The sequence below is a fragment of the Eubalaena glacialis genome, chromosome 13 (genome assembly GCF_028564815.1).
Source record: "Eubalaena glacialis isolate mEubGla1 chromosome 13, mEubGla1.1.hap2.+ XY, whole genome shotgun sequence".
Taxonomy (NCBI): Eukaryota; Metazoa; Chordata; class Mammalia; order Artiodactyla; family Balaenidae; genus Eubalaena; species Eubalaena glacialis.
The window spans coordinates 1,676,001-1,696,693 of record NC_083728.1 but is presented as its reverse complement, the minus strand read 5'-3'; the positions used below and the strand labels follow the sequence as shown (position 1 = coordinate 1,696,693).

Genomic DNA, 20,693 nt, shown 5'->3' with positions numbered 1-20,693 from the left:
GGCCATGTTCTCACAGGTTGTGGCCATGTTGCCGGAGCCCCCAGGCAAGGAGACCTTTCACAGGACACCTCCCCTGGGGGTGGGGTGGGGTCTTCTGAGACCCAGGTCCCAGCCCATCCTTCCCATAATTCCCCACCTCCAATTTGGGGAGGACCCCCCCTCAGGGGGCTGGTGGGATGCTACATGGGTTTGCAGGGCTCTGGGGCATCTGCTGAAACCTGGGGCCTCACCCCGTCGAATGACAGTGTGCGGGCACACACGTGGACGTGTGCAAGCGTGACCATGTACACACAGACACTCGCTCACTTCTAAAGTGCTGTCCCATGAAGTGAGTTCCAAACCTGGTCCTGGAGTTGGGTTTGAACCCGGGCTCTGGCACGTACAAGTGGTTTGACCTTGGGAGAGCTATGGCGAACCCCTGCCTCAGTGTTCTCAGCTGTAAGTGGGGCCCATACGGGGACCCACCTCATAAGGCGAGGTGAGGATGGATCAATTCTGTGCAGAGCCCCGAGGACGTTCCTGGACACAGTGTGCTCGACTGCCATCATCCTGGTCAGTCCAGGACCCTTTGTGTCCCTTGTGGACTGAGGCTGGGGGCCGGTGGTGCCTGAAGGACCAGTCGTGCTGGGGGGCACTTTGAGGCACTTCCTCCCCATGCCAGCTCCTGGGGGCACAAAGATGAGCTGGAGAGCAATTGCTCTGAATGATAGTTTGCACTTAGATTTATTTTAATCGGCAGCACATTAGCCGGGCACATGCAATAACTGTTTGATGACTGTTATATGTATAATCCATTTTATTCTCAGCTGGCTGCCACGGTAATTACATTCTGCGGTGTTTAATTCAGAACTCGATCATTTATTCCAAGTCACGTTGGGTTGGGCCATAGGCTCGAGGGAGGTGCCGCTGGAGGAGCCCGGCCTCCACCCTGGCCATGCAGGGAAGAGGCGAGGCCTCCAATGTCCCCCTGGCTCTCGTGGAGGCTCCCAGTGGGCGGCTTGACTCTGGGCCAGGACGGGGCCGGCAGAGAGTGGTGATGATGAAGTCAACAATTTCCTACTTAATTGAGTAACTGCATGTGACGTGTGCACACCTCACCCCGCCCTCCACACCCGCAAGGCGGGGCTGGCCGCTCAGCATGAGTTTAACAGGCCTGGGCGGACCTGTGGGGTTCAGTTCTGTTGGTCCTGGGAGTTTGACTTGACCTTTCCGTGCCTCGGTTTCCCCACATCCGAAACGGGGATGAGACCACGGTATCAATTTCACCGGGGCCCACGAGGACTCGAGTTCCCAGATTATAGTAAATGCAGTAAAAGTGTTTTTTAAATAATTACAATAATCATCGTCCTTGTTGCTCAGGCAGGGACACTGAGGCAGGGAGAGCCGACCAGCCCGGGTTCTCCCGAGAAACAGAGCCCAGAGGGTGCGTATAAACGCACGAATATGAAGGTGTTCCGAGGAGCTGGCTCTCGGCCACAGAGGCCGCGAAGTCCCACGTCCGCCGTCTGCAGGCTGGAGGCCAGAGCCCGTGGTCGAGTTCAGTCTGAGTCGAAGGCCTGAGGAGCGGGGGAGCTGACGGTGTGAGTCCCAGTCACACGACGTGGGCGCCCCGTGGCCAGTCGGGTTGACACAGGACATAACTCATCACACACACACCCGCCAGGACTCGCTGCCTGTTCCAGGAACTCAGGTATCCCCAGGACGTCTGTCCACTGTGCCGGCCTTTCTCGGGCTTTGGGACCCCACCTCCACCAGAACCGTGTGGGAACCTGCTTTTAAAGGCAGAAAGCACTGCCCGCACACGCGCTGGTTTAGAATCGCTGGGGAGGGTCTTTGCCCCCAGCATTTAAAGAGCACCGCAGGTGGGGGGGGGGCCGTCATCAAGTTCAGGCCACCGGCGTTTGCTCTGTCCACCCCCCAGCCCCGCCCACACAACCCCGGAGCATGCAGGCAATCCCGGAGGCCGTATTGTCAGCACCCCAGGGAGTCACTCACTTCCCCGAGAGCAGTGCCGAGCCCTCCACGATTAATCACGGCTACCCAGGCCATCACCATGCCTGGAGTCCCTGATTAGGAGCCTAATTAGTCCCACAGCCTCCGTTTCTCGCCCCAAAGGCCCCATCGTGGGTCTGGTTTGCACCTAATGACTGCGTCTTCACGGCAGGCACCACAAGAACGGCAATTTTCTCGAGTATTTATCTCCCACCTTCACCAGGAAAGCTCTGAGGGCAGCATGCATAAGCCACCTGCAGCCCTGCAGCACCGGCCAGGACAGGGCTAGCAGGGGGTCAGAGCACGGAACACGAGGTCAGGTTTCGGGTGACCACCCTCCTGTCTTAGCAAGGATGGGATGGTTGGAGGAGGGAGGAGCTGCTGAGGGATGAGGAGGGAGGGGAGGAGGGAGGGGAAGGGGGCGTGGGGGCTGGGGGAGGGGTGGGAACAGGGGTGCCGTGCAGGTGGTGGGGGCCTCCCCAGCCTGGTTCCCCAGGGATGGTCCACGGGGGCCACTTTGTACGCAGCCCCTTCTACTCTCTGTCTGCGTGGCAGGGCAGGAAGTCTTGCTTTGTCTTAAGGAGGAGTGAACTCGGGAAGCTGCCAGACCCATCGTGGGCCTTACGCATCGCTCGCCTCCAGCGGCAGCTTCACCAAGGCCACGGGGAAAGTCCCATCCACACGCCGACGCCCGGCATTTCTCTGGAGAGTGAACTGCCTGCTTGCCTTCTCCTTGGGAAGGAAATGCACTGGTTTCCGATGCCCAGAGACAGAGGAGCAAGATGCAGACAATGACCATGGAGGAAGCTGGGGCTCTCGTCCCGGGAAAGCCCAGGTGCGATCGCTTACACTGAAGGCTTTACAACGAACTTGCGGATAAGCCTGCCGCGTTCTATGGAAGTAACAGAGCTCAAGCTTCCTCCAGGAAAGCCCCGCCCCCCGTCCCCCTCCCCCTCTTCCCCTTCCCTCCTCCACGTTGCGGTGGTGGGACCAGTCAATGCAGCAGCTGGGCCTTCTCTTCCCGGCCACCTTTGATTTCTGATGACAGAACCTGCCCAGAGCGAGAGCTACTGAATTCAGACCAGAGCTGCGTGGGGGTGGGCTGCCCCAGGGGCCATGTTCCCGGAGCGGCCTTCCCCGCCGAGCTGTTTCTTGGGAAAGGCGCTGAGTGTCTCAGTAGGAATCTGGCCCCGCGAGGAGCCTCCCAGGCTCAGGTGACAGGTGACATCCAAACAGCTCGTCACCAGGACGCGTCATCTCCAAGCACTGGCTTAACGAGCCTTCTCCCCCTGCAGCGGACACCGCCCTCTGGTTACCGAGGACCACTGTGGACTCGTCTAACAACCAGGTTGTGACTGAACGTCGTGAAGCTGCAGAATGAAGAAAACTGCCGTCTCTGCGGGCGGAGGTGGGGGCGTGGCGCCTGATCCGCCAGCCTCGGGGAGGGGACAGAGCGCGGCCTGAAAGCCAAGCCCCACTCCTGAGCCCCGCAGCTCAGACCCCGCACACGTCCCCTCAGCTGCCGTCACACCGCAGTCAGATCTTTGTTGTTTTCTCTTTAAAAAAAAAAATCTACTATGGTATGACATAAAGGAAAAGAGGGTACATGAAACCTTAGCAGTCATTTGCCCTTTAGTCTGAATTAGCATCAGCTACTTCCCCAAGGGCAGATTTGGATGATGCAGGAGGAGGCGAGACGGAGGCAGGGCACACAGAGCTCCAGAGAAAAGGCAGATGGAGAGGGTGCCACCTGCAAGAAAAGTCCCCCAAACAGGACCTCGGGACCTCTGAAGAAAAATGTCTTCATTTCACATCCTAATTTGGGCCGGGCGTGGCTCAGCCTCACGATGCTCCAGAGGTTATAGAGACGGCTAAAGGCCAGACAGCCACACGGGACAGTGTGCCTTAGCGCACTTGGCTCCGCGTCTGTAGTATAAACGCTTCCACTCGTTTCCCAGCGAGAGGAACGGGAATGGCGGCAAGATACCTCAATGGACTAACTCTGAGATTTATTCTCAGCCTACTGATTTCCAGCTCAGAGACTTTGCAAGCAGAGACTTGCGACTCAATACACACATTTTTATTTAATCCAGACTTGGTTTTGTTAACTTTGTTGTGAAACTGCCAAACGTACAGAAATGGAGAGAGAATGGTGTGGTCATCCCCCGCTTCCACCATCCGGGCTCACAGACAATCCGGTTTCATCCACTGTCAACCTGGCGTCTCCACTAAATTATTATTATTTTAACATGATTTGACAAAGTCAAAGACCCCTCATCCATCCATCAAAGGGTGAAGAATGGAGTGAAATGTTGGCATCAGGGTAATTTCCCTGATGGCTCTTATTTTAAAGGCAAAGGAGGGACTTCCCTGATGACGCAGTGGTTAAGAATCCGCCTGCCAATGCAGGGGACACGGGTTCAAGCCCTGGTCCGGGAAGATCCCACATGCCATGGAGCAACTAAGCCCATGTGCCACAACTACTGAGCCTACACGCCACAACTACTGAAGCCCGCGCGCCTAGAGCCCGTGCTCCACAACGAGAGAAGCCACCGCAATGAAGAGTAGCCTCCGCCTGCCGCAACTAGAGAAAGCCCACATGCAGCAACGAAGACCCAACGCAGCCAAATATAAATAAATAAATAAATACAATTTTTTTTAAAAAGGCAAAGGAGATGTGCAGAGAAGCCGACGGCCCCCTCCCGGCCCCCCTAAACCTGGATGACAAAGCCGGGAACCCACTGCCGACAAGGCGGGAAGGAAGCGGACTCCAGCTGCTTGGGAACGTTCAGACTAGGAAGATGCCAGGTGGAGCTTCTGGAATATTTTGGAAGAAGTATCGCTAGGGCCCTAGAACTATGTTTTCTCAAAAACTTGTTTTTTGTATGTAGCTGACTGTGTAGGCAAATCAGTCTGAGATAGCGACATGCTCTCACAAAGCTAATCATTAGCTGTCATGGGAAGGAGCAAATTATCTTCACTCGGCTCCCATCAGACCGAAGCATCCCAGGAACTAATGTCTTCATTACCCAGCCTTGAAATTTACAGAGGAGACGGGAATCTATTCATGCGTGGCACCGTCATCATTCTCCAACTGATTACAGAAAAATGAGAGCTTGGGCTTTCTCTCAATGCTTTGCCGCCCTTTCTCCATCCTCACACATGAAGGATTCGGCAGTCAAGTGGATCTGGAACCAGCGAGTGATGTCTGAAGGGCCCGTGGAGGGCTCGGCGTGTCCATTTTTGCTCAAGCACCCACAGTGATGACGCTCGAGTGCAGGAGATGGAAACGCAAGTCAAACCAGCTTGAGAAAAAGCGCGGGTGGGCAGGGCAAGCTTCAGGTACGGCAGGATCAAGGGTTAGAGCAATGTCATCAGGGCTCTGGGCCTCTTTCCATCCCCAGCTCTGCTGGAACCAGCCTAGCAACGAGTGACAGGGGCCTGCCCTTCCCAACAAGCGGGAAGGATTCTGGGCATCCACCTAGTGTCCCTGGGGCGTTGGGAATGGGGACTCTGATTACCAGGCGTGGGGAGGAGAGGACCAGCCCCCACATAAGGCCATGCAGGGTGGGCTCTCAGGAACAGAGACCCCTGGGGCCCAGCAGGGGGGCCAGCCTGGGGCGGGGGGCACTGTGGGTCTGGACAAGCAAAACCAACAGATGTCCCCTCCTGAGTCAGCGCCAGCTGTCACCAGCAAAGCAGTGCTGTTTGGCCTGTTGGGAGACTAACAAAGGAGCAACAGATTTCCCGTCCAGAGGACGAGCCTCTTCAACCAAAATGGCATTTGAAAAAAAGATTATAGAAACCAGACTCTGAGATTCAAGGGCTGGGATGGTTGCCGACTGCAAGATTATTCACTTGGCGGCTTCCAGCAGCCTCGGCCCTTTGTAAAAGAAAAATAGAATAACATGTCATCTCTCTTAGCCATCAAAACCATGATATACGGACGGGTGTGTGTTTAATATACGATCTACGTCTGTGCGTGTGTGTGTGTGTGTGTGTGTGTGTGTGTAGGGGGAGGGGAGGGAGGGAGCAGATTCAAGGAGACGGTGCATGTAAAGAACAATGCAGGCAGCAGATCCCAGCTCCGATGACGGCCACGAGGCAGCGTATGTGCACAGGCGAGCACGCGTGTATTTATGGACCCGACAGAGGGTGTGATTTCAGCAGGTTGCGTTGGTTCTGCATGCATAATCTGATTATATTTTAATTGCTCATTTACACTAGAACACATTTCCCTCAAACATGTTAATGCTCTTTTTTCCCCCAATGATGATATTTTTAAAAACCAGATTGCAGAGCGGTACTGCCCCGCTGAAAGAGATTTCCGAGGGGAGAACAAGCAGCCCTCCGTGCGCGGGCATTGCGCTCCCCCAGAATTACACACGTGGGGGACAGACTGTGTGTCTGCAGAGCCTTCAGCCCTGCCCCAGGAAAGGGCTCTCCCAGGACTGGGCCCCAGAGAAGGTCCGCCCTCGCCCTCGCTGGCTGGGTCGTGCCCCGAGTGCCCACAGGGACGCCCGCGAGCAGAGTGACGGTGTATCACTGCTGCCCCCGGAGAAGGGGGGTTCGTGCACACCCTGCGTTCACGCACCGAGAGATTGCAGCCCCCCAGGCTGTGGTTCTTGGTTACGGCAGCCCTGGACCCTGACGGGGCCCAAAGAGGGACTCCTCAGCCACCCACGATCAGCAGGTCTGGAGGAAGCCCCTCTGAGCCCCCTGGGCCGGGTGCTGGCCAGCTCTGCCCACCACACCCCTCCGCTGGTGGGTGTATCTGGGAAGTGTCTGCATTTCGGTCTATCTCAGCCCAGGGGCCCTTCAAGTCTTCCACCTCTTCCGAGGTTTGATTCACTTCAACAAAACAGCATCACCCTCGCCATCCTACTGTCACCCCAACGTCCAGGGTGCGCCTCGCCGCCCTGAGCAAGGCTGCCTGGCAGTCTCTGAGGGGCCGCTGTCTAAGCTCCAGTTCCAGAAGCAGACCCCGTGCAAGCGGGGCACCCCGATCCCACAGGGAGCCCGGAGTGTCTTTTACAGCTCAGAGCGTATCCTGTCTCAAGGGCCACGGCACCAGTGGGTCATGGGATGAAATCTGCCCCGGGGAGTGAAAACCCGAGACACTTCCGGCTGGTGCTCTGGGCTTGGGGCACCTCCAGGGACAGAACTTTGAAGGTCTCAGCCGAAATTCTAAAGTTCTGGCCCTGGTCCCCGAACCGTGAGTTTGTAATGAGACCTGGCAAAGGGGTCTTTGCAGATGTGGTTATGGTAGAGAGCTCATCCTGGATTATGGGTGGGCCTGGTCCTGTCCTGGGTCCTTGAGAGCTGAGAACTTGCCCGGACGCAGAGGGATGGAAGCACGAGAGGTTTGCAAAGTGCTGCGCTGGCTCAGCGTGGAGGCCTCAGGGGCCGGGCAGCGCCGCTGAGAGCCAGCAGGACGGGACCTCCATCTGACAGCCACAAGGACCAGGGTGAGCCAAAGCGATTCTCCCCAGAGCCCCCGTCGAGGGCCCAGCAGGTGACGCCTTGGCCAGCCCACTGCACTCCTGACCCAAGAGCCGAGGCAGAACAGCTAGCCGCCAGAGGCCACGGTGTGTGGTCCCTGCAAGGAGCCCTCACCACAGCTGCCCCTGCCCAGCCTCTGCTGCTGGATCAGATCCGCCTGAGAGGAGACCGGGCCCTGTCCCCTCCACCCCAGACCTCCAGGCCTCCTCATCCCATAGGTGAATAAATGATGGAGGCATCTGGTGCCTCCACAGATGACCCTCTCAGGTCACTTTGGGGCAAGTGGCCAAGACCGAAGTGTAACCAGCTGGAGGGCACAAAGGGCTCATTGTTCCAAAACGCCTGCAGGAACAGCCGGGGCTGGTCCAGGGCCTCAGACCACGTCCTCGGGAGCTGCAGGCTCCACTTCACTCCAGAAATGGTGTGAGGGAGGCTGGGTTCCCAGGGAGGCAGGAGTCCAGCACCAGTCAGTGGCACTGGCATCTCTCCCGTAGCTTCTGTCTTCGGTTCCCGCCACCGTGAGCACTGGGCCAGGCAGTGGAAGCCAGAGGAGGACCCAGGCCTGACAGGAGGGGCGCCCCCTCTCCGCACACCTGCTGGCCAGAACTTATTCCCATGACACACCCACCTGCAGGGGGAAGGGGAGAAGGGATGCTTGGCCCCGCCCCGCCTCGTCATCCCTCACGAGAGTCCCCAACTTGCCATGGGGACTGCACCCCGGAATCCACAGGCCGCCAGGCCTGCTGCAGGCGCCTCTGCGGGACCCCCTCCTCCCTCCAGGGCTCCCGTGGAGCAGGGGCCGCCCCCCGCAAGTGGGTCACCTGCTCTCAGCCCTTACGGCACATGCTCGTTTCCGAGGGTGCCCCTTGAATGGGCCATCGAAGCTCCACGGCAGGAATGACTAAGGGTTCATGGCTCAGGTTTTATTTCGGAGCTCATATGAAGTCATTAGGAAATGGGAGACATGTTTTTCTATTTAAATATTTCTAGGCAACTAGAACTCCTGATTATAGACAAAGGGCACAGGCTTCGGATCTCTGGAGGATGAGCTGGAACCGTCAGGAGTCGTGTTTATGCAAATGCCACCCCCCCTCCAGGAGAAGAGAATGTCAAAGGCAGAGGAAAGGGATGCTGACACACAGCTGCCCCTCCCGCCTCAACCAGAGGGAAAGCCCCCAGAGGAAGGCCAGGGGCACAAGGGTGTGCGGCGGGGTCCCAGCAGCTGCCAGGAGGCTCGTATTAGCTGAATGTGACTCTTTCAGCTTAAGTCTCAAGTGCGTTCACAAGCACCTCTGGGAAATTTAACCAGAAATTGGTAAATTTATAAGAGGCATAAACTCTCAGCTTCCCCAGGTGAGAGCTGACAAAATACTGCTTTTCTTTGAAAATTGAACAGATGGAATTGTTTGTCCTTCTGCATTGGATGTGCTGTCGTCTTTTGCCCAAGAGCAAATCTCAAAAAGAAAATGCCTTTCCTGGGCCAGTAATTAGGGACCCTCCTTGCAGCCTGACCTAGGTGTGGAGAGGGAGGGGAATGAGGGGGGAAGGTGGTGGCCTCACGTGGGGGGGATTATTCCATCAGTTTCAAACCTGGTCCCCAGAAGTCAGGGTGCAACTTCAAAGAAAATTCTAAAAAGTATCCTTTGTGTTGATCAGCCTGAAATGAATGCCACGGCAAAGCCTTCCCAACAGTAATTTTTAGGAAACTGGGCTGCATCAAACCATGTTTTGGAGATCGGATTTTCTCTTTTTCCTTAGAAGATGATCTAACATGCCCTGTTTCCTCCAAAATATCATTTTTCCCGACAGGTCTCTCTGCTGAAGTCTTCAGTGCCCCAGGCGGAGTCCACGGTTGCCAGGCCCCACCAAGCCCTTCTCCGCTGGGAGTATCAGTGGCTGGCGCGCTTACAAGTGGTTCTGCTCCATAAATCTGGAAAAGTGCACGGCGAAATGGTTTAGATTACTTAGGAGAAGGGGCCGTGCTTTGGCGGGGCGGCGGGGGGGGGGGGGGTGAAATGACAATTGTGACAGTGAGGTCCCCATGGCCTGACTTCTGCCCCCCCCCCGGCCATCTCCCTGCCTGCTTCAGAGGGTGGAGCCCCAGAGGGACCAGCCCTGACCTGCAGCCTGGAACACAGCCTTCCTCATGCAACCTCCACCCTGCTGAAACAGGAGGGAAGGGGGCAGGGCACAACCTTTAAAAGAATGACATAGCCCGAGGACATGACATAAACTAGTTAGAACCAAATAGGTCCAAGATGATGGAGGAGTCCACTTCCACTAGACCTTAAGCCTCAGCATACGCTCTTTGTAACACATCAGCTAAATGACACACCTACAGGCGCCTTGACAGTTCCAAGGCTGACCATAAGGGTCAAAAAGTAGGCGGTGGCCCAATTCCCTGAAATCTCTGCCCCTTCCCCAAATTAGCTGGAATATTCCTCCCCCTCATTAGCCTATGAAATTACCCACCCCTATAAAAACTGACAACCCCTTACCCTGGTGCCTTTCTCGCCTTCTGAGATGGCCCGCACTCTGTCTGTGGGGTGTGTTTCTCTCTAAATAAATCCACTTCTTACCCATCACTTTGTCTCTCACTGAATTCCTTCTGCGATGAGACATCAAGAACCTGAGCTTCACTAAGTCCTGAAACCAGGTGTGTGATCTCAGTTAAAAGACCGTGGGGGATAGGCAGGGTGGGAGGGAGGGAGATGCAAGAGGGAGGAGATATGGGGGTATATGTATATGTATAGCTGATTCACTTTGTTATAAAGCAGAAACTAACACACCGTTGTAAAGCAATTATACTCCAATAAAGATGTTAAAAAAAAAAAAGACGGTGGGTTTTGGCTGGGTTCAAGTTCCCATCTGAGGTACACGGTTTCACTGCCACTCACGGGAAGGAAACCCCACGCCCGCACTCGCTGGGGGGGGGTCCCAGGAGCTGAGCCCCTCCTCTTCCCTGTCCAGCCTCTCCAGCTCCGGACGGGGTGAGCCCACGGGTGATAAAGCCGGAGTCTATAGAGCGGTGACCTCCACGTGGTGTGTAGCTACGCACCCGTCACCTGGTGCTCGTAGCAACCTAGTGACCGGGGGTCCACTGAGGCTTGGTCAGTTTATTTACCAAGGTCAGGGCAGCTGGACCCAGGACTCCAAGCCACCTCCTAGGCAGCCCGACACCCAGGCAGCAGGATGCACTCCCCGCAGCCACGCCCTCCTCCTCTTCTGGCTCTTCCTTTTACCACAGCTCGCTTTTCCAGAAAGCTGGCCAAGGGCCAAGGCGCGAGCGGGGAGCGAGAGGGACGAGGATGTGAGAACGGAGGCCGGCGCCCAGGCTGGAAGGATGTCCATGGCCCCCCCCACCAACACCGCCCGCTAACACTTTCACACGTGTTGCTCTATTTTAAAAATCCTCCTTGGAATGCTGTGCATTCTGACATGTGCAATCCCATGCCGTGGGTGGGAAATCAACAGCTAAACTCTACAAATTACACATATTACATATCCTTAGTGTCTCTAAATAAACGTACACTACTCCCCACCCACCTGTAGCCTCATAGGAAATCTAGCAATAATATTAATAACAATAAAATGTTTGTTTTGCCACTAAGTCACTGAGTTTGGGGTCCTTTGTTATGCAGCAGGAGGTAAACAGATAACTGATACAGGTATTGCTGCGAACTTATTTTTTTTTAATTTAGGAAGAAGCCTTCTTGTTAACAAGAGTTGCCCAACGGTGGCGTGGGGACCAGAGGAAAGAGAGGGACAGTGCCTTAAGGACACACTTCTGAGGGGGAGGGGCCCCTTCACACTGGGACTCCAAGGACTAAATTCTCGTAGCCAGGAAAGCAAAGCCCTCATCTCGCTGTCCATTGTCTTATCGCTTCCACTAGTTCAGCAAAAGTCCACTGAGTACCCACTGTATACAGGAGCCTCGCAGGGGCTTGGGAGAAGTTAGCAAGCCAAACAAACCAGGACCCCCGCCATGGCAGTGGCCATCCAGGCATCTTTCCTCCGGTGTCCCAGACTTGATCTTCGCTCCAGGGCCCAGGTGATCACCCAGCTCAGCAGCCAGGACCCCACCCTGCCTACATCATGCCGGGAACCCAGGAATCTGGAGCCACTCAGGTGCCTGCTGCCCCCTCAGGTGACATGCCTACTTCTCCAAGAAACGCAGACCCCTCATTTACGGATCTTAGCCCTTGCCGACACGGACAGGCCAGCTCCTCGTCGACACGCAGCGTTTGGAGTGGCAGGGGCAGGGCAGCAGGGCCCCAGGCTCTCCCGCGCAGTGCTCAGGGGGTCAAGGGTGTGATCCGGTCACCGAAGGACACAGCGGACTAGCCCCGCCCTCCCCGAGCACCCCACCGAAGATTTCTCTAAAGGGTCTCAGCTGTTCAAGAAGCACTCGTGCCTGGGGAAATCGCAAGAGAAAGGGAAAACAGCTTGGAGTCGGAAGGTTCCGGCTGCCAGGCCGTCCGGGCTCCCCGGTTCACAGAAGGATTCAAAGTGGCCGGGGACCCCAGACAAGGGCCTGCCGCCCACACGGTACAGCAAAGCCTTCCAGGTGACATTTCCTGTGTGGTTTCAAGCAAATGCCTTGTCATAATATTTGTGCTACGTTGCCTTTTATGATTTTTTAAGCTCCTAGGCTGGCTGGAAAAGAAATCTTTGAAAAGAAGGTCAGCTTAGCGGAAAGGTCAGGGGTGTGAAAACCAAACAGTGAGCTTAAGCAGCCCAGCCAGAGCGCGTTTCCATTGGGGACATCCTGAGCGGCGACAGCTACCGCCTGGCAAAGGGACAGGTCCCAGGGGCCACGGGCTGCTGCCTTCCCCTTGGGGGGCTCCCGAGAGAGGCGACGGATGGCACCGTCCATGGTGAGACCCCGGCATTCCCCTGGGTGCAGGGATGAGCCTCCATGGGCCCGACACAGTCTGGCACATCACTCCGGTGACAAGGACACTCAGCTCCCAATCCCAGGACCTGCTCACTGAACTGGTGGCCTGTCTTCCAGAGAGCAAACCTGGGCTAATTTGATGGATTGAAAGCAACCTTTGTTGCCCTGGGCACGTCACTCTCACCCTCTGAAGTCCCCACACGATCCGCACAAGAGCATTCACTCCACAGGTGTGCACTGAGTGCCTGCCGTTTGCAGGGCTGACGGCATCCGGAACAGCTGGGCCCCCAGGATCATGCATTCACCTGTATGCCCATTTCACAGACAACTAAATCGAGGCACAGAGAAGCTAAAACACTTGCCCAAATATTGAGTAGCAGGTTGAAACCACTTCTGTCGCCTCAGAGCTCACTGTGCTGGCCTCCAGCAAAGGGACGTTTGTGTTTCCTGTGGAGGCTACATTTTTAAGCACGGATTTTATGTGCTAAGACTCCGTGGTGATAACATCAGGGTTCAGTGGAGCAGGCAAGCCCAGAGCCAGTTGGGAACAGAAAAGTAAGTACTGAGCCTGAACTTCTCCCTTGGCTGTGCCTGGGGTCTGGGCAGGGCTCCTTGGCCTCGCCCCCTTTCCTCAGCACCTCTATCCCTCCACCCACTGCAGTTTCTGATTCCCAGCCCAGCAGGTGCAGCCAGCCAGGTCCACGGCTGGGCCCTGAGCGTGACATCTGATGACCACGTCTAGGTGGTGATGACAGTCCTGGACCGTACCACCTGCACCCACAGTGGCACAAGGCCACCCACAGGGTGCCAGGCGCAGGAGCCCAGCCTGCTCGGGGACCAGTGCTGCTTTGTTCTCTGCTTTCTGCTCCCCTCATTCAGCTCCCCCCCTCCGCCCCACCCCCGCCACTTAGTTGTGCCCAGAGCTCCCCTGGGCACCCAGCTTCTGGCACCCCGTGGGCACCCAGGAAGGAGGGGCAGCCCAGCCATCCCAGCAGGAAGCCTCCTCCTTGGGACTCCCACCCCCTCACCTCCTCTCCCCCACCGAGAGAGGTGGAGGCGACCCGGGGGGCAGTTCCCTTGGGGAGGCGGGGCATAAGAAGCTGGGAAGACCTGGGGCAGGAGGGCGAGCTGCCTGAGGAAGGTGCCTGGAAAGAGCCAATACTCCCTGCGCACCCCGCTGGAATCCCAGTTCCCTGGGGCGCTCCCCCCAGCCCGGATGGCCCCTGCGAGGGGCGCGGGGGCGACCAGCCAGCCCTGCCCCCTTGCGGGGCGGAGACAGTGGCTGGGGCCGCCTCCTCTCCCCTCCAGCGCCCCCCACGGCTGGGCGCGCCAGTCGCCGCCGGCTCAGGGGAGGCGCGGAGCCCGGGAGGGTGCTGGCGCGGCTGGAGGTGCGCGGAGTGGGGTGCGCGGGGAGCGCGAGCGAGGAGAGAGCGCTCCGGACAGCCAGGCGTGCGCTCCGCTCGGCGCCACAGGCTCGCCCCGCGCAGCCCGAGCCCCAGCCAACCAGGCGCTCTCCGCTGGAGCCGGCGCTGCCGCCCCGGGGCCCGAGGAACCGTGGGGTCTGGTATTCGGAGGAAGCCGGGAAAGCGCGCAGCCCCCGGTGAGTGCAAGCCCCGGGCGCTCTAGGCTGGCACGGACCGGGTCGGCGCTTCCCGGCTGGACGGCGCGCCCCCTCTGCCTTTCACGCCCACCCCTCGGGCTCCCTCTACTCTGTCCCTGCCTGAGACGCGCCCACTCTCGCCCCGGCTTCCAGCCGCGGACCCCGGGGAGCGCGGCACCCCGCCGCCCCGCGCGCGGAACATGGACCTCAACAGCTCGGCGCCCGGCCCCCGGGTCTCCCAGGCTGGCGACCCCTTCTTGCTACCACCGTCGGGGCTGGAGGCGGCGCTCCTGGCCCTGGGCTTGGGCAACGGCTCGGGCAACCTGTCAGAGCCCGTCCCAGCGGTGCCCAGCAGCGACCTGGACGTGAACACGGACATTTACTCCAAGGTGCTGGTGACCATCGTGTACGTGGCGCTCTTTGTGGTGGGCACGGTGGGCAACTCTGTGACGGCGCTCACGCTGGCGCGCAAGAAGTCCCTGCAGAACCTGCAGAGCACCGTGCACTACCACCTGGGCAGCCTGGCACTGTCTGACCTGCTCATCCTGCTGCTGGCCATGCCCGTGGAGCTGCACAGCTTCATCTGGGTGCACCACCCCTGGGCCTTCGGCGACGCCGTGTGCCGCGGCTACTACTTCCTGCGCGACGCCTGCACCTATGCCACGGCCCTCAACGTGGCCAGCCTGAGTGTGGAACGCTACCTGGCCATCTGCCACCCCTTCAAGGCCAAGACCCTCATGTCCCGCAGCCGCACCAAGAAGTTCATCAGCACTATCTGGCTGGCCTCTGGCCTGCTGGCCGTGCCCATGCTCTTCACCATGGGCCAGCAGAACCGCAGCGCCGACGGCCAGCACCCCGGTGGCCTGGTGTGCACGCCCATCGTGGGCACCGCCAAGGTCAAGGTCGTCATCCAGGTGAGCAGCCTCTTCAGGGGAGCAGGAGTCAGAGGGCACCAGGCCATGGTCTCCCCTGGGGGCAAGGGTCCAAGGCACACCCTCAGGGAAGCCTCAGCGCGTCTCTTTCCCTCACCCCAACAGTAATTTCTGGTCTGTGTACCCTCTGGGTACGGGAAGTTGGAGAAATGTCCCAAAGGAAATTTACTCCTGGGAAGCTGGGAAGGGGTGGGGGGGTGGGGCAGGAGGGGTGGGGCTTGAGAGCAGCCTGACCCCCACTTCTTCCCACCTTTCGCTCCAGGACTGCCAGGTCTCAGCCCCCCTTATCTCATCCCCTCCTTCCATCAAAGGGGGCTGGAACCCTAGATCAGTGACCTCTCTAGGGGAGGGGCGTCCGTGGATGGGCCTCAGCTGTCTCCAGATTCCCTGAGATGCAAGGTAAACTTGTGTGTGCTGGTGCCGGCCTCTTTCTGGAGAGAGTCCCTTCCATCAGCTTCTCAAAAGGCCCTGTGGTCCGTCTCCTCTGTAGCAGAACCGCCCCCGCCCGGACTGCTCCCCCTGTGCCTCCTGGCCTGATGCTGTCTTGGGCCAGTTCCTTAATTTAGCCTCAGTTTTCCCATCTGTGAAATGGGGCAATCACAGCCCCCAACTCTGAAGGTAGAAATTCAAGGGAGAAGGTGTGGGAAGTGCTTGTTTGGCTCCTGGCGTGTAGAAGCTCTCGGAAGCACTCTTACTGGTGGTGGTGGTGTCGACGCTGTTTCTACTGGAAAATCCTAAGGTACTGGGCGTGGTGGCAGGCGGGGGGCCCATGTAAGGTGGATAACACTGGAGCCGGGTGACCAATGGTCCTCTGAGGGTCTGGGCGAAGTGTGTGGGAACCCAGGGGGCAGCCCTCCCCGGGGAATTGGCTTGGACGAGGCGGCCTGGCCAGGAAGGGGGATTCCAGCCCTGGGGAGAGGCTTCTCAGGCAGGGACATTCCAGGCAGGGCCCTGAAGTGGGAGGAGGGCGTCCATGGGAGCAAGTCCTGGCAGAGACACCGCTTCCAGCGGCATCGTGGCCTGAGAATGTGGGTAGCCATGAAGGGGCGGGGGCGTCCTCCATCTCAGGGTGGGATGGGAAAGGAGGACCTGGGCTGAGCGGGGGTTGGGGGGGGGGCTCTGGGCTGTCCAGTCTGGCTGTCGTTTCACGCCTGAGCCATCTGCAGCTTCCCAGCAGAATTGATGCTGTTGCCTCTGAGTGTGACGGGTGTGCCAGGGTAGGGGAGCTGGCGTGCTGGGGGGCAGGAGGTGCCGTCTGCATGTCCATCCCTGGACTGCGGCTGACCCTCCACAGGCCAGCACCGAGGTGGACCCGGCGGGCAGAATTAAGCTTCAGGCCCCCCCTCGCCTGTGCTGAAAACGCGTGGCTCTGGGTGTCCCTGCGTGGAGTGGCCCCGGCAGCCGCGTGTGGCGGGGAGATGAGTCAGAGGCGGCTGCCTCTCTACGGATGCCTCTCCTGTGCCGGAAACAGTGGCAAGCAGGGCGTGTGCAGTGAACAGAGTGGGAATGACCTTCCGGCTTCCTTTGAGGTCTCGATGGGCTGTGCCCAGGGTGGGGGGGTTGGGGGACAGCAGCCATGACACCTGCCTATGAAGGTTGGACGTGTCAGGCTCAGGTCAGCAGCTCGGGGTCAGCAGTGCTCACTGCCCGCCAAGGGGATGCTCCCCTCAGACCCCTGCCCGCTCTGACCCCTGTGGCTCAGCCAGGAGCAGCCGGGGTTTGGATCATCCAGAAAAAACAACAACAGCAGAGGGAGCACGACCTCCCCCTTAAAGCCTCCTCCCTCCCTCTTGGTCATGGAACCAGACGCCTCAGTGACATGGCATCGCCTCCCAAAGGGCCACTCCCAGGAATCCCTTCGCTCGGAGGCTGTGATGCTGATGTGGCCCGGGGCGTGTCCTGCTCATTCGTCCGCTGGGCGGGCGTCTGTTGAGCACGCGCTGCGGAAGGACCCGCTCTCGCGCCCGCAGCTGTGGCGCTGCCGAGAGTTTACTCAATACTTGCTGGCTGCCTGGCGCCCTCGGAGATCAGAGTTTCCATTTGTTTTTAAAGGCCTTGGCCATGTGCTTGGGAGAGACCGCCGGGCCGGCTGCAGAGGGTGCCCTTCCCTCTGACGCTGACCGCTCCCGCGAGGCTCCTTGGACTTCTGCATGCGGGCTGCTTCCTGTGCCTGAAAGAACATTCCTCACGGGGGAGCTCGGCCCTGCCTTGCTCCCCACCGCGTCCCTTCTGCACCGCCATCCACCATCCCAGGAGAGGTTTCCCCAGGGGATTTTACGTTCCCCACGCGGGCTTCTGGGCCACCTGGCAGATCTGGGCCAACGTCCACAGTTTTTAAACCGTGACATCTGTCCAAAGAGGGGCTGGGTGCCTGCCTCCGTGCGTCTGCCTCTCATGGACCACGTTTGGACGTGTGGCGATGTTGGCCAATCAGAATGACCCTTCTTTCCAAAACGGGGGCTCCTCCCAGCCCAAGTGTCTCCCACAAGGCCTGCCAGCCCTCCACACCTGTGAGATTCCGTCCTGGACACTTGCAAACAGAAGTCGTGTTTAGAAACAAGGAGGTTTAGTGATTAGACTTCTGAGCCACTTGGAATTGTCATTGCTGGACGCAGCTGGGCATTTTCTGGGCGTGTAGCCGGGGGCTGGGGGTGGACAGAGGGCGAGAGGAGCTTACAGTGAGGTCAGGGCCTCGCGGACCAGCAAAGGCCCCAGACCCTGGGCCCCAGGTCAACGGGGGAGTCTGGGAGGAGAGGCCGCAGGGCCTGCCGCGTTGCCCGAGGACGGTCCGGCCCCTCCCTGGACCCCAGAGGGAACTGGATTCAATCCTCCTAAACAGACTGCTGGCCCCAGGGCAGCCTTCGGGAGTGGAGGACAGCACGTGCCAGGGGTCGTGGGGTCTCCCTGTTGGGAAGTGCTGTCCCCGCTCACTCAGGCGTCTCCCAGGGCAGGCAGCCGTCCCCACACGGGTGGGCTGACCCTGGTCGTGTCTGGTCCACTGCGTTTCAGGCCTGGCCTCGTGCTCTGACCTCAGCGTTATGAGGTCCTGCCATCACAGGCTCTGTGTCGCAGCTGTGGGTCTGGTGGGGCCCGTGTCCATCCGTCCTGTGAGCGTGTACTGGGCACTGACCGGGCAGGTGGCCGGGAGGGCAGCGAGCCGAGGAGGCCGTAGTGGCAGAGACCTGGGGGCTGAGCGTGTGCTTGACTGTGGTCGCTCACGCCCTCCTGTCCCCGTCACTGGCTGTCTCCAGAGCTCAGTTACTAGAAGGGGATCCTTTCCCTCCAAAGTACAGAGTCATCTGTGCCTCTCGGGGGGCAGGATCTGGGGGGCCACACCTGCAGTGGGTGGGCAAGTGAGCTCAGGGTCCAGACCTCGGGCTACAGCCAGAGACGCCCTAGGAGTAGGGTCACCTCCAGCCCTCGATGCTGATGGGCACCTGCAGGCAGAGCGCCCAGCGCCCCGGTCCAGGACTCATGCTTAATACTGCCCAGTGGAGATTAGTGCCCCGTAGAGATTAGTGCACAGTGGTGGTTAGTGCCCAGTGGTGGCCTTGTGCAGTCACTAGCAAGTGTCCTTGGGGCAGCGTGATCCCCCCCCCGCTGCGTAAATCCAGTCCTCGTGATGCTCAGCGGGGGGTAGATTTCCTCCTCCTGGGAGCACAATGCCCTGCTAGGGCGGACCGACACAGCACCTCTAGGAGGCTCCCAGGTCAGAGCAGCCCCTTTGCACGTGGCCGTGCCCCGGGAAGGGTGAATTAGTGACCACAGGGCATCTGCACCCTTGTTAGAGAGGCCCCCACCCCCACCCAGCGAGGCCGCCCTAAGGCAGCCTCTCCTGGCATCGCAGGCAGGAGCCCGTCAGGCCTGCGTCGGCATGGTTGAGGGCTCTTGGTCATCGCTTCGTTATTGCCGTTTTCCAGGCCCCGCGGCCCTGGCAGCAGCTGCACAGCTGGGGGCCACCCCGGGAGCGCCCGGCCTCATCATCTGCCTTCACATTCAGTGCCACCGGCAACAGTGCTCCTCGCTGGGCTTGGGCCCGGCTGCAGAAGGGGGGCTGGCCCTGGGCGGGGCTCATGCAGGGGGAGCTCGTGTCCGTGGGCACATCGACCCCGGCGATGTCCTGAGCACCAAGGCCATTAAAGTCTGACATGATTCCGCAGAGGCAGAGGCAGCCGAGACCCGTTTCCACAAAGTGGAAGAAAATTGGTTCCAATAAAATCAGGGCATCGATCATTTTCTCTGTTTCTGTCCTGTGCCACCAGCTGTGCCCGGTGACCTCCTCCCCCATCCATCCACCTGTTCGCGCCCCGTTCATTGATCCTCCGTTGCTTCCCCTGTAGCCGACTCGGCCTCAGTGATGCTGACACTCATGGCTGAATTTCGGCGAGTCACAGGGCCCCCCGAGAGTAACGTTATATTGGGGAAACGGGCAGACGCCAGAGTGAGCGCCCCCAAGACCGGGACCATCGTGGGCCTCCTGCTGTATATGCACTGAGGACATGGAACCCCTGCCCAGAAAGCGGACCCTCCACGCACCCCTTTGTCCCCGAAATTGAGGGATGTTCTAAAAGCAGCTGCCCTGTGCTCACAATGTGCCCAGGGCATGAAAGTCCGAGACAGGCCGAGGGGCTGTTCTGTATTAAAGGGGGTCAAAGACACAGCCCCTGAGCGCAAGGCATAGTCTCCCATCAGACCCTGGTCCAGAAAGGATGTTGTTGAGACAGTGGCTGAATGAGGTCCGTGGTTCGCTCGTGATGTTGTACTGATGTGCAACGGGACTTCTCGATTTGGCAATCCTGCTGTGCTTCTGCACGAGGACAGAGTCTGTCCTGAGGCTCCGCGGGCAGTGAGTAGGGCAGGGACCCCTGTGAGCAGCCGTCCCCGGGGACGCCCTCAAGCTTAGGGCCGGCAGCCCGTCCCCCGCGTCTGGAGTCTCAGCTGCAGGAGGACCGGGGCTCTGGCCATGAGCTTTGGTGCCAGCACAGGACGCTCTCCTACGGGCACCAGCAGGAAAGTGAGGCCGGGCCGGGTGGTGCTGGAGCCCTCCGTCCCCTCCAGCAGGGAGAGCCAAACTTCCCGTCGGGTTATCGAGTGTCTGTGTTTCGAGGGGAGAGGAATCGCAAGTCTTTTGCTCTTTTTTTCTGTTATAGTGAAATATACATAACATAAAGTTCTACCGCCCATCTCCAGAACTCTCCCATTGTTCCCCAGGGAGACTGTGTCCCCACTGGACACCAGCTGCCCCTCCCCTCCCAGCCCTGACTGTCCGTCTAGGGTTTGGCTGCTCCAGGCCCTCGTCAGACGGGATTTCAAGCCTTTCTTTGGTCTCTTAAGATGCAGTGGTCAGGAGTGCATGCACCGTGCCGGGGGAACGGAAGCCAGCCTCAAAAGGCCCCCGACTGTACGACTCCAATCACGTGACCTGGGCACAGGCTGGGGGGGGTTGGGGGGGTGGGGTTCGCAGTGGGGGGTGAATGTTGTGTGTCTTGCCCGTGCTGCCGGCGCACGTATCAAAACTCATGGAACTTCGATAGAGGTGTGGTTTCGGTGAATGTACGCCGTGTCTCCATGAGTGAGTCAGAGATGAAAGATCAGAGTCCAAGGCCTCGTCCTGCGAAGGCTGTTTGGGTGCCGGGTCCTCCCCCGGGCGTGGGGTGCCTTTGGGCAGGAAAGAACCAAAGGGTCCTAGGAACGTTCCTGGGGAGCTCGAAGGCCCCAGGCAGCCGCTCGCCCTGCGCCCGCTCTATCACCGCCAGGAAGCGGGCAGGTG

At 59.0% G+C, this 20,693-nt stretch overlaps 1 protein-coding gene across 1 annotated transcript in view; it reads left to right on the top strand.

The window, feature by feature from the left end:
- The first annotated feature begins 14,191 nt into the window (after nucleotides 1-14,191).
- NTSR1 (neurotensin receptor 1) overlaps nucleotides 14,192-20,693 on the top strand; it is a 45,227-nt gene continuing 38,725 nt past the window's right edge. Inside the window, exon 1 of the mRNA XM_061209711.1 lies at nucleotides 14,192-14,905. Coding sequence (XP_061065694.1) covers nucleotides 14,192-14,905 — 714 coding nt within the window. The remainder of the gene's footprint in view (nucleotides 14,906-20,693) is intronic.